The 13,512-nt window shown below is 47.6% G+C and overlaps 1 protein-coding gene across 1 annotated transcript in view; it reads right to left on the reverse strand.

The window, feature by feature from the left end:
* Positions 1-13,512, reverse strand: part of LOC146860297 (uncharacterized) — a 781,914-nt gene that overhangs the window by 400,264 nt on the left and 368,138 nt on the right. Inside the window, exon 5 of the mRNA XM_085644159.1 lies at positions 4,729-4,882. Coding sequence (XP_085500285.1) covers positions 4,729-4,882 — 154 coding nt within the window. The remainder of the gene's footprint in view (positions 1-4,728; positions 4,883-13,512) is intronic.

The raw sequence follows: 13,512 nt of genomic DNA on the forward strand, positions 1-13,512 counted from the left end.
CTCATCATGCGTTCACATACCGGCGTTTTCCGCACTTTGGTGCTTACTTGCCCTCCATGTTAAAGAACAGTAGATGTTTCAGCACCCAGGCTAATGTGCTGCATAGCTAAATACATATAAGGTCCAAAAGGCGGGACCGATTGCATTGTAAATGCTTGTTTTTGGTATTGTTGTCTTTAGCTCTGTTGCTTTGTCTATATTTTAAAACATGGCCAGCCATTTTATGCAGAATCTTTCACATGGTTTTTGATGTTGTAAGGTGAAATTGAGTATTGCTCTCTGCTAAACAAATCCCTATGGACTCCTTTGCAGTTACAGTGTCGGCGAATTTGTGCCTTAACGTTATCTCAGTGACACTGAATATTGTTTTCTAGCGTACGATCATTAAACTGACCAGATGGAAGCTGAATTGCACAATTTTGACAAGTCATAGCATACAATAAAATGTAATTAAGATGGTCCCCAAAGTAATGAAAACATTTCTGTATTGATTTTAAATGCTAATCATGCAAACGAGCATCAGTATCCTCATGCCTGTTTTCAAATATATGTGTAGATTTACGCGTGGCATGGACCTTCCAAATTGTCCACTTAGTCTTATTTTACTTCTCTTCGCCCCTTTCTCTGCTAATTGAAAAACCCCTAAGTTTTCCTTCTATGTCTGCAACAGTTGCAGTTTGTTTTCGGAGGAATCTGTCAATCACGATCTGTGGAAACACTGCATCTGCTTTTATTATTCGTCAGGATTCTTACCTTCTTTTCTTTTCCTCAAACCAAAATGAAAATACATTTCAATATTTCAAATTCATTCTTTATTATGTGGTTAAATCAAGAACAATGTGCAATTAATTTTTTTACATACATACATTATTTCAGCTTTAAAAAATGATAACATTAAATCTGTGTTGGGGACCCCACTTCTGTCACTGGAGTGGCCCACTTCCACCACAACAGCTGCAAAAATTGCCGCCAAATCTACTACCAGACCCCAAATCACTGCCACGAAGTCCGTGGTGAGGCTCGTTGCAGTAATGTGCAATAATATCCAGCATAGGTAAATACTTATAAGGTCCCATAGGCGAGGCCAATTGCATTGCAATGCTTGTTTTAATGCACTTCGAACACGGCTTATAACTGAATTTTGAAAGACTGTAGTTTTTGAAAAAATCATTCTTGCATTATTGATAATAATAGTTTTTTATTCAAAAAAGAGAAATTCTATTCATCCTGAAATTGTGCAGACACGCATTAGCTGTGCTGGTTGCTTCCTAAAAACAGGGTCCATTTAATCTACGATTTCATTTTAAACATGCAAGTAGGCACAATTTAACATATTGTAATTGCCGGTAGTTACTATTGCTTACGAGCACACTTATAAGTGATGTCAGATTTATTAATTAAATGTCAAAAGCAGGTTCATTATGGCATTAAAAAATTGAGGCCCAAGCCACAGTATGACATGGCAGCTTCCCAGCCCTTGGGTTTTTGTGCCATGTGCGGGTGGTAAAAGCCTTCTTTTGTCGCTTTTTTTGTTACTTCTACGCCACTGTCAAAGTTTCCACACAGTCTATAGTGGACTGTGGGAAACATCAAATATAGGGAAAGCAAGTAGGTTTCAACATTGTCAGTGTCATCCTATTACATTGCCCAATGCTAGTTTTTTAAGCATTGTAACATAACAAAATCATTCAATATAGTTGCCCGTGCAGAGACAATGCACAGGCATGCATTGGAGGGAAACTTGAAATGATTTTTGTTCGAGAAAAGCCATTCTAAGATGTGTCACTGTGTATGTGCACGCATGAGTGTTGGTCTTATGATGAGTTTTCTCAAACAAAATCATTCCAAGATGGCCAGGATTGCATGTGGATGTGTCATGACAGCAACACATGCCAATACTTTATGACGTGTCAGCAGCTATCTTGGGGGCATATTATCAAGACAGGAGATAAAATTATCGCCGCTTTAGCGGCAGAAAACGGCCGCTAAAACGGCAATAATTGGCTTGATAAGATGCTCTATGGAATTCCAATTGAAGCCCATGTTAGATGTCCTTCACATCTAACATGGGCTTCAATTGGAACTCCATAGAGCATATTATCAAGCCAATTATCGCCGTTTTAGCGGCCGTTTTCTGCCGCTAAAGCGGCGATAATTTTATCACCGGTCTTGATAATATGCCCCAATGTCTTTTGTATTAAGTTTATATTACCGTCAGAAGATGGCTATTAACTGTTATTGAGCAGTAAATTAAATAATAATAAAGCTGTATGCAAGCACAAAAAGCAAAGAAACCAATGGATTGGTAGCAGTGTGCTGCTGCCAGGTTCTGGAGAAGAAAGTAATTTTCTTTTTTGAAAGGAAAATGTAAAATAATGTCAGTGAAGGGCGTGGAAGCAAGACAAATGGTGGTGGAAAAGTGAAGCATGGATGTGAAGGGGACAAGCAGATGCGAGGACAGACCTGCCGTAAAAACTTTAAAAAATATAAAAAAATATTAAGGTAGAGGAGCGATTGAGTCCAAAGTAACTCCCCGATATCAGCTGTGCCAGGACTCCAGCCATCCACTCAAAGGGAATGTAAAGAAGCTATACACCAGAAGAGGAATAGACGGAAGAAGAGGAAAGAAACTCATCAAGTAAGAGGCAAGCACATTTGTTTGACAAGAAAGCAAATCAATGATGGAAGCTGGCTGACCCTAGGCTCTCTTCATGTATTGGTGTTTTCAAGAAATTGGGTTATTAGCTGTGAACGATGTGTCTTTCACAGGTAATGAGTCCGCAATTGTTTTTTTTTAATTGGAACTTCATTCCCCATTATAGCACTTGATTTGCTCAGGGTAGCAAAGCCTGTTCAGGGGAGGTAGTGTGGGCTAATGACCCCAACTCACTGATTCACATCAACAACACTCAATAATTCATTGTCCAACCAGTGCTTTCTCTTTTAAAGGTGAAAAATACTTTTATGACACATCTACACTATGCTAAATACTGTTCATTGAATTACAAATATATACAATCAGGTGGATGTAAATTCCTTTGGTGACACCCTCATATCGCATTACACCATTAGTGGATCAATAACCATATAGCCACAGCACCCCCATATACACTAGATGCAACATCACAATATAAGGTGGTGTCATTAGAAAAAAAACGGTGCCACAGGCTTTGTCACGCTGTCACCACATCAATAAAAGCAGCAACCTGTCATATTCAACATTGCAACACCATTAACCCTTTCGGTGCTCATGACGGAATGGTTCCATCATGAGAACAGGGGCACTAAATCCCTCTTCTTCAGACAGCAGAGGGATTTTCTTTTTTTTTATTGGTCTTGGGAGGCTGGGGAAGAGCTTCCCCAACCTCCCGTGGCCATTTTACGTTTTCATTGCATTGACGATCACACACATGGCTTGCTGACGTCATTGCATTGTAAATGTTTCAGTGCTCATGGGGCTCTCTCAGAAAGGGAGAATCTCCCCTTTTTAATGCTACCCTTCTCTAGTGGATCCCTGCTTGGGGATCGCCTCAAGAGGGTGATCTCCAAGCAAGGATCTACCCACTAGCCACCAGGGAGGGGGTAGTGGCCCCCTTGTGCAAGGGCCTTTGATCCCCCATACAATTTTGGTACAGTCAGTCTTTCTGCCCCCCCCCCCTTGGGGGCAGATGGGGTCAGAAAGCACCCTAGACGCCAGGGATTTTTTTTATAGGCCAGGGTGGGGGCTGCCCAGAATGGGCATGCAAATGCCCACACCCTATCCTTCCAAAAGAAAACAAAATACTTTCTCCCCCCCAGGAGGCAGATGGGGGCAATAGCCCCTGATATGCCCCCCAGGGGACAGAAAGCACACTAAGCACCAGGGATTTGTTTTATTATACGTAGGGGTGAGGGCTGCCCAGACTGAGCGCATGCAATGCCCCTAAACCCAAAAAATATGCAACTGTCTTTCTGCCTCCCGCAGAAGGCAGATGGGGGTAGTAGCGCCTTATCGGCCCCCCTAGGGGGGGGCGGAAAGACCACTAGGCACCAGGGATATAATTGTTTTAAAAATTCAGGGGTGGGGGCTGCCCAGAATGGGCATGCCAATGTCCCCACCCCTCCAAAAGAATGCCACAGTCTTTCTTCTCCCCCCCAGGAGGAAGATTGGGGCAGTAACTTCTGATCTGCCCCCCGGGGGGGACAGAAAAACTACTAGGCGCCAGGATTTTCTTTTTATTTATACATAGGTGTGGGGGCTACCCAGAATGGGCATGTCAATGCCCCCACCCCAAAAAAATTGCCACATAATGTTTGCCCCCCCAGGAGGCAGATGGGGGCAATAGCCCCTTATCTGCCTCCTGGAGTGGCCGGAAAGCCCACTAGGCACCAGGGATACAATTTCTTTAAAATTCACCCCTCCAAAAGAATGCCACAGCCTTTCTTCTCCCCCACAGGAGGCAGATGGGGGCAGTAGCCCCTGTTCTGCCCCCGGGGAGGCAGAAAAACCACTAGGCACCAGAATTTTTTTTTTACACATATATAAATTGCCACAGTCTTTTTGCCCCCCCGGAGACAGATAACCAAAATATATCCATTTATATAATCAATGTTAATCACGTTGTCTCGATCACGGTTATCATAACAGGCTTTTACTGGAAATACAATTACTATTTTAGGCCAATCTTAGATCAGTTCTAACGTGTTGGTAAACATTGGTCTGCTGTGCTTAAAGTAAAAAACAGCTACCTTAGTTCCTTCCTTGTGATGCCGACAAATGTATTTTTCGATGTTAGATTTCGACTCTCATGGTACTGTTCAGAATATCCTTTATCTTGACATGATGTCCATCTGCCATCATCCTCTGTTCCCCGGCCAATAACTTTATTTTCAAGAAAACAGTCTGATGGGAAACAAAGACATAATGAATATGTTATAGATTTATAAACGTGTTGGCCAGATCAACAGACTTTGAATCAGTGGCTGCTGGTGACATTTGAAAGTGGTCAGACGTAAAATTATTGTTGTACTAAACTGTGGCGAGCGAGAAATGTTTGAAAAAAGAGTGAACAAATGTTGCATTTTCAAGAAAATTTGAGGAAGAAGGAAGGTTAATAAAGCAATACGATTGAATAATTTATCATTTAAGAAATTGCCAATTGTTTATGAGCTATAGAGGACAATCTTTGCATATGCAGCTGTTTACATAGGTGTGTCAGGGATTCCAAACACAGGCGACTCGGAGAAGAAAAGGCAGGAAGATTGGTGGCAGTCAGCATGTCTCAACATATGCAGCGATTGTACGCGGTTGCTAATCCATTCATGTTCCCACATGCTCGGGGGAAGATACTGAAAATAATTTAACTACTTGAAACACCGATCCCTGTGCCAACTGTTCCTGTATAGGGATGGGACGGAAATAGTGTTACTTTCTCTCAACTCAATGCGTGCTTTTCCACTGTGAGAGACGATTTAAATAAAACTGAGATCTGCTGCTGAGCAGTTTTTCAGGATTATGGCCAGCTGTGGCATAGCTTGTGCATTTGACTCGAGCTTAGCCATCATTGGTGCAGCAGGTGCAGTAGCAACGGGGTTCAGGAATGTGAGGGGTTTACTGAACCTTAATTACACCTACTTTTTTATTAGCCAACCCGGGTACATGGACTGCTGCCCTGGCGAGCATCAGAGCCCTGGACACCCTTGCCCTTGGCACCTATGCCAATGTCTTGCCGTGTGGTGTCAGCGCACCGTTGCAGCTGTAAGCCTGCTATAGCCTGTCATGGTTCGAACTACGAGTGATGCACTGAGGTGGGGGTTGAGAAAACAAGCAGCTTGCAGTGTCCTCCCTGTTAATAGTCAGTGAGGTCTCCAGCTGGGGCTCAGAGGTGGACTCGAACACTGACTGCTTCTGTATGTCCCTGAGTGGCTGCTTCGCCTGAAGTGGCCGGCCATGAGCTCCAGACTGACCCCCTGCAATCACCTATACTGCGATGCAGATGTCCCATGTATCTAACTAAAGATCAAACACACAAATGGAGAGCCATTAGGGGCACTGAAATGCTTCTAGTGGCTACTGCCAGGAGACACTGATAAGTCTGCTGTGTTGCTAAGAGACATCACCATTAAAGGAGGGCGTGGCTAGCCAGCCAAGATGGCAGACGCACTCTAGCGAGGCTCTGTCTCTTTGCCCACAAATCCAACATTTATCCCGCACAACACAGCACCATCTGAGCGCTGAATTCGGCCCGCTGGGTCTGCGGTCCCTGTGTGGGCGTGCACAGCGAGTTTGGTGAAACAGGAAGCTGCCCTGATGGAGAAATAGCCACCTGCACAATGCAGCCGCAGTGCGCCCGCATCTGAGGCTGAGAGTCGCTGGGTGGCACGTGACCGCTGGTGCCGTAACCAAGTGGAGCCGTGTGGACCGAGGGTGCGGTGCCCTGTTGCTGACTGAAGTGACTGGCGACTGCGAAGGAGCGAGCTGGGATTGACCCTGCGCCGAATGGAATCAACGGGTGGCTGATCCAACTGAGCACTTCCAACCATGGTCGAGGGAGTTTGAGGCGTCTCGAAGTGGTAAAGATAGGCCAGTTGTGAACCCACTCTGCTGTACACACTGCCGAGCGGCAGGAATCGCTGACATTGCACAGCAGGGGTGGTGTGGTCCCGACTTCCTCCCCCCTGTGCATCCCTGGAAGTATCGATCAACTGCTGCCTTGGTGCGGTGTTTGACGCAGCGCATTACAAGACTGCTGTCTGCCATAACATAGCGCCCTGTGAAACCACAGCATACAGTCTGGCAAGCTGCGAGGGCAGATACAGATACAACCCAGAGCAGCAGATTCGACACAAGCCATGTGCGACATGAGATGGCCTGAACTGTCGCTGCCAGCTCACGGGGGTACGTAGAGGCTGGCTATACGAGACCCGCAGGGAGCAACTTGGCGCCTAACCCGGACTCCTGGAGAGAGTGGGGTGTGGGGGGAAGACCTTCCTGTGACTAGGCCCTATGTGACGCTGTGGCCTGCAGAGAGATAGTTGAGGCAAGTCAGTGACAATAAGTGCCTTGATGTGACTGCACGGCACCCGCAGTTGGAGACTGCACCACCCGATCTGCTGCACAGGAAACTCTGCCACAATCGAGCTACTATTCAGGCCAGGGAGGTCGGGACACATATACCAGTCCCACGTGCTGTTCACATGCACACTCAGCCTATGCCACCAGACATTAGCCTTCAATACTGTGGAACACGCCAACACCTACACAGAGGAGTGACCCTTTGAATAACAGATGGAACGCCACCATCAAGCCACGTAAAGCCTTGCCAGATTTGACTGGTGGACGACCTATGACAGAACTCACGGCTGCTGGCGGCGCTTGAACTGGCGCACATACACCTGTGAAACCAAATAGTGGTGTCCCCTTGCAGCACGACAAATGCAAAGCGCAGAGATCCATATAGCCTCCGCAAAGAACGACCATTGATCACTAGCGAGATGGGCAAACCACACACAGGTACGGGTGTACCATCCACACAATCGATGTCGCGTACGGCCACTCCTATCAGGAGTCTGAAACGTCAGACACACTTAGGCGCTCCTGGCTGGAATCCAAATTAGACTCTGTGTTGCAGGCAGTGACCCAAATTGGCGAAGCGCTGATGCAAACCCTCACCTCCTTGGAAGGCTGCATTGATAAGGTCATGTCAGACTTCAGGCTCCTGCATGCTGATCATCGAAAACTGGCAGGGAGGGTCAGTGACTTAGAAAAAGAAGTAAAGGAGATCACCCCAGTGGCCAAGGAGACGACTTCGGAAATCCGCGTCCTCACGACTAGGCTTCACTCATCAAAACGCAGAATGGATGATGCAGAAGGCCGTTCACGACGGAACAATGTGCGCGTAATGGGACTACCGGAAGGTATGGAAGGCAGAGATACAGTGGCATATACCGAAAAGTGATTGCAAACTTTGTTGCCTACAGGTGCGCTTTCCACTTTCTTTGCAGTAGAAAGGGCGCATAGAGTGCCATCGAGTCGCCTGCCGCAAGGTGCTGGGCCACAACCGTTCCTGTTTTGTCTCATGAACTTGAAAGATAAAGACACAGTACTCCGGGAGGCCAGAAAGCTGGAATTTATCAAAGTGGACAATTCACAGGTCCTCTTCTTCCCAGACTTTGCGCTGGGAGTGCAGCAACAGCGGAGCGCTTTCCTCACAGTTAAACGCAGGCTGCGGGATTCGAATCTGAAGTATTCTCTCATATTCCCGGCTGCAAGTAGTGGCGGATGGCTCTGTGCATTTCTTCAACAAAGTGGAGGATTTATGGGACTGGCTGGAATCTAAAGGCCACCACACCTTGCCGAGCAACCGGCAAAGCAACGTAGGACAATGAACAGACTACCAGAGGGGCCGCTGTGCCAAACATCAGAGACGAGATACGACATCACAAATGCAATCAGCAGTTGCCCCCAATCGTGAGCAAGTACTGCAGGAACGATGTAACGCATTGCAGGCAGTGTCAGACATGGGTGAATGGCGAAATAACGGAGACGCAGATGCCTCTTCCGAGCAATCACTGAGCAATCACTGAGTGACAACAACCGAAAACTGTGGGGCCGAATCACAAAGACTCACAGTCACTCCCAATTGTAACGCCTGAAACCGCAGACGATTTAATGTAGCGGTAAAGTGCAAACCATAGACTTGCAAGTATAAGTTTACTGCAGCGCCTATTTTTGTGATACAAGTGGCCCCCCGCACAACCTGCGCTTATGCTGCTGTAGTACACTGCTTGAAACATGATCTACAACCAGGGTAGCATAGATATGTGCGCACCCCAACCTGCAAAACACAGACACGTAGTGCAAACCTTCACACGCACAAAGCAGGCCGGAGTCCCCCTATCCCATTCACTGCAGGTTCTAACCCGCCCCACCTCCTAGAAAGTTCAACACGGCGAACGCAGCAGTGAGTTGCCATATGACACTGTTGTTATTTTGGGCAGAAGCACGTTGTTGCTCCATTCTCTCCCAGTTGAGCCTTCAGAAGCTCATTCCCGTAAACCTAGTTCGAGTTAAGACACCCGTATACCCACTGACATCAAAGATCCACCTGGCAATCACCAGAACTTCAACATTTACACCTTATGCTAAAGTTAGCGCACTCCCACATCCGCAGATCTAATTTTCCTGCTCTGCAACTACACAGTATACACTGCGTCATCACCTCATGCCTTGTGTGCCATATAGGCCACATGACACACCGCCTTCACAACACACCACATGCCACACACTAACATAATAACCTGGAACATCAGGGGCATCCATACGACAGCTCGTAGATATGCGATATATGCATATTTGAATCGTCACACCGCACATGTAGCATTTCTACAGGAAACACACATTTCCCAGCCCGAAATCTGCAAACTACAGCAGAGATGGAGGGGCCAAATACTGGCCACAGGGTACGCAGCTTACGCAAGAGGAGCTTTGATATGAGTGCGGCCGGAACCCATTTTGAGTCCAAAGAGATGATAATAGACACATGCGGCAGGTATGTGTTCGCTAAGGGCCGTCTCAATGGTCAAGGTTTGGTGCTCTGCTCCATATACGCCCCATACACGGAGCAAGCCACTTTTTGGCACACAGTCACAGGTTTGTTGCCGCGCTGGAGCAAAGTTCCTTGGCTATTCAGATGCGACTTTAACTCTGTTCTCGACATGGCACATGACAGATCATTCCCACCACTTCCACAAACAGCAGCGACCTCCAATGCCAGACATCTAGGGGAATGTCTAAATCATTGGGACCTGGCAGATGTGTGGAGAACCCTCAATCCACAGGTACGACTATGCTCATATTACTCACACCCACATGGGCTACACATCCGTATCGACCATTTTGTTGCAAGTGCGGCGCTCCTCGCAAAGAGCACTATAGTGTATTATTAAGGAAAAACGCACTCGGACCATAATCCACACATCATAACATTGGATGATGGCCCCTACAAGCCATCTGTGGAGGCTTCAACCTCTGGCCCTGCAGGATGCCCCGTTCAGAACGGCAGTGGCCACAGTGATAGAGGACTATTTTGGGCACAGTGAGGGTCGGTCATGGATGCGGGAGTCCTGTGGGACGCTGGGAAGGCAGTGTTCTGGGGACAATGCATAAGATTGAGTTGGAGCCTTCAGAAGCAGCTAGATGGTGAAGTTAAACACATAGAAGATGGCTTGACTCGGCTTGAAGCCGAACTTGTGTGGGGCAATGCAGTACAGCCAGATATAGACGATTGCCGACTACAACACGCTACTGTATTAGAGTGCAAGTGATGTCTAAATTATGCATCCCATGCTGCGTGCACCCATGCAGCAGCAGACAGAGCAGGTAGACTACTGCCGTGCATGATCTGACAGGAGCATGCACATACACCAATCCTGCGACTGTGCTCTGTGTCTGGACCGCTACTCACCACACAGTGTGACATTCCTCATCTGTTTACTACACACTGTGCAAAGGTCTACCAGTCAGCACACCGTGCAACACCTACAGACATGAAACCATTTCTCACAGCCCTGAACCTGCACCATATCACAGCTGAGCAGCAAGCTGAGTTGAATGAGCCACTCACATTATTAGAAGTACAGGCTTCCATCTGTTTGCTCGCTTCAGGCAAAGCACTTGGACCGGATGGATACCAGGCTGAATATTATAAAGCATACCGGCAAAACTTAGCACCACGACTCCTTCCAATATATCAGAATGCACAGGAAACAGTTAGGTTGCCGGACGCACTTCGCGAATCCTTGCTGGTGTCTCTGCCCAAGCCTCACAGAGATGAGGAACTGATCAGTTCCTACCGCCCACTAGCACTCCTTAACACCGATTACAAGGTACTAGCGAGAATTCTGGCAAACAGGCTAGCCCTGTTGGTATCTCAGCTGATCCATGTAAATCAGAATGGTTTCGCGCCGGCCCGCAGCACATCGCTGAACCTGCGCCGGTTCTTCAGAGTGGAACATTACTCAAGAGACAACTGGCCATGCGCTGGATGTATGGTCTTAGACCTAGAGAAGGCCTTCAACACCCTGGAATGGGGTTTTATATTTGGCGTGTTGCAAAGATACAAGCTAGGATCTGTTTCTGGGCTTTGTCAAGTTGTTATACACGAACCCAATGGCCAAAGTTAAGACGGGTCATTACATCTCAGAACAAGTCCCCATTGGACGTGGCACACAGCAGGGCTGGCCACTCTCCCCTCTGCTCTTCGTGCTAGCAGTCGAGCTGCTAGTGGAGGCACTACGCAGCACTCAAGCCGAATGGGGGGTCCCCTTAGGGGACGACACACATGCGGTCTTGCTGTATGCCAATGACCTGCTCATCTACCTTAGAGATGTTAGGCAGTCCTGCACGACAATCGAGAATACTCTGGTTCACTTTGCCTTAGTATCCGGGATGAAAGTGAACTGGGACAAATCATGTCTATATCCCTTCGCGGATGCTACCCCAGGCCCTCACTTAATTATTAGCGGTAAACCAGTGCACTGGCAAATTACAGTGTTCAGATACCTCGGAGTCCATATATATCGGGAGCAGAGGGATCTCCTCGGAAGCAACCTGATGCATGCCATCACAGCAGTGCAGGTGCAAATGACCTTCTGGAAAACCCTACCGATAGCTGGCGGATTTGCATTAATAAAAATGGTGGTCCTGCCGCGTTTACTTTATCATTTCACAAATTTACCACTCGACCTCAGACCACCACTGTTCAGGGACCTAGAGTCGGACATACAACAGTTCATTTGGCATGGATTCCCAAGCAGAGTGGCAATGGTTAAAATATACCCACCGACTACTCAGGGAGGCCTATCGCTACCCAACAAGGAACATTACTATCTGGCGGCGCAGCTTCAATGGTCAACACATTGGCTAAGTGCATGGGACCTCGGTGACACGGCGACTCAGGCACCTGTGTACACCCAGCCTCAGATACTGGCACTTTTCCATGCCAGCAGGAAAGGTGGCCCGCCCATGCAGCTAATGCTAAAGGTAGCTTATCAGTGGTATTGCCGCTGCCTTTGCCTCACACACCAGCTCATACCATATGCACCATCTTCCTTTACAACACATCTCTACCTATACTAGGCACCCCCAGAAGATATTGGGCGATATCTAGTGTGGAACTCACACAGTGGGAGGAAGTGGGCATCCTAATAGTAGGGATCTATACAATTACGGGCAACTTGTCCCCTTCGAAGACCTAGCGGAGAGCTCTGGTCTGCCACAAGGCCAGTTCCTTCTTCATTCTGCAGTGACTCGTACGCTGGGCATGCAGTGGGGAAATGTGGGGCAGGAGCCTGCCACGCATCTAACTATACAATACCTGCACGAGCTGGGCACTGGTTGGCATCTCACCAAATGGTTTGCAGAGTCGCTCAGAGTTCACACAGTGCCGTCATTACTCTCTGTGTGCGCCCACTGGGACGCAGAACTCCAGAGACTCGCCACAGACCGTGAATGGGGTCACATACTTGAAGGCCCCACACAGATTCCCTGTAACATGAGGTTCTGGCTCATTCAATATTATATAATATATAGGGCCTACCTCACATCGGCAACAATAATCAAGTATTTTGCTCGTACAGATGCCAAATGTGCCAGCTGTAACAAACCTGGGGCAGACCTCCTGCATATGTTGTGGTCATGTACAGCTATTAAAGCATATTGGGGAGAGGTCACTAGGACACCGGCTCTATGTACGGAGCAAACGTTAGACTGAACATGGGAGGTGTGCATCTTGGGGTTCTACCACAGATCTAAGAAACACACGGTGACGTCTAGATATATACACCTAGGCCTCATAGTAGCTAAGCGATTACTCACGCGTCGCTGGAAATCCCTCGATCCCCTGGCAGCAAAGGCCTGGTAACATTCCCTCCTGTGTTGGGAGCAGGCTGAGAGTGCAACACTCCGCTGTGAAGACGCCATAGGGCTACGCAAGCAACCACTGGCACCAGCATGGGATGCAATCCTGTCAGATTTTCGCAGAGCAGGGTTCGCACCCGACAACTGACACAACTGTGAGTGAGGAAGAACAAACAGCACCACAGCTGCCATCCATTTACACCTTCTGGAGTAGGGACACAACGCACCTGGCTACTGATAGTCCCTGATACTACCATTACTCCCAAAAACAGCACGCAGAACTATGGTACAAGCACTGATGCTTCCCGGCTGGACTACTGTAATTCACTATACCTGGGCATCCCGAACACCACAACAAGAAAACTTCAAATGGTGCATCCGGGCTACTACTTAACATCCCTAGAAAACACTTAGCTAAACCAGTACTGAAGGCATTGCACTGGCTGCCCATCTCAGAACGCATAATGTTTAAATCACTCTGCATTGCGCATAAGACTCTTTGGGGCACAGGCCCCAAATTTACCCGCTCTCTATTGTCCTTTCACCGACCCCTGCGCAACCTGAGATCGGCTAACCTACTCCAAGCTAAGGTGCCAAAAATCCTGAGAGTATGC

Source organism: Triturus cristatus, chromosome 3_1 (assembly GCF_964204655.1).
Source record: "Triturus cristatus chromosome 3_1, aTriCri1.1, whole genome shotgun sequence".
Lineage (NCBI taxonomy): Eukaryota > Metazoa > Chordata > Amphibia > Caudata > Salamandridae > Triturus > Triturus cristatus.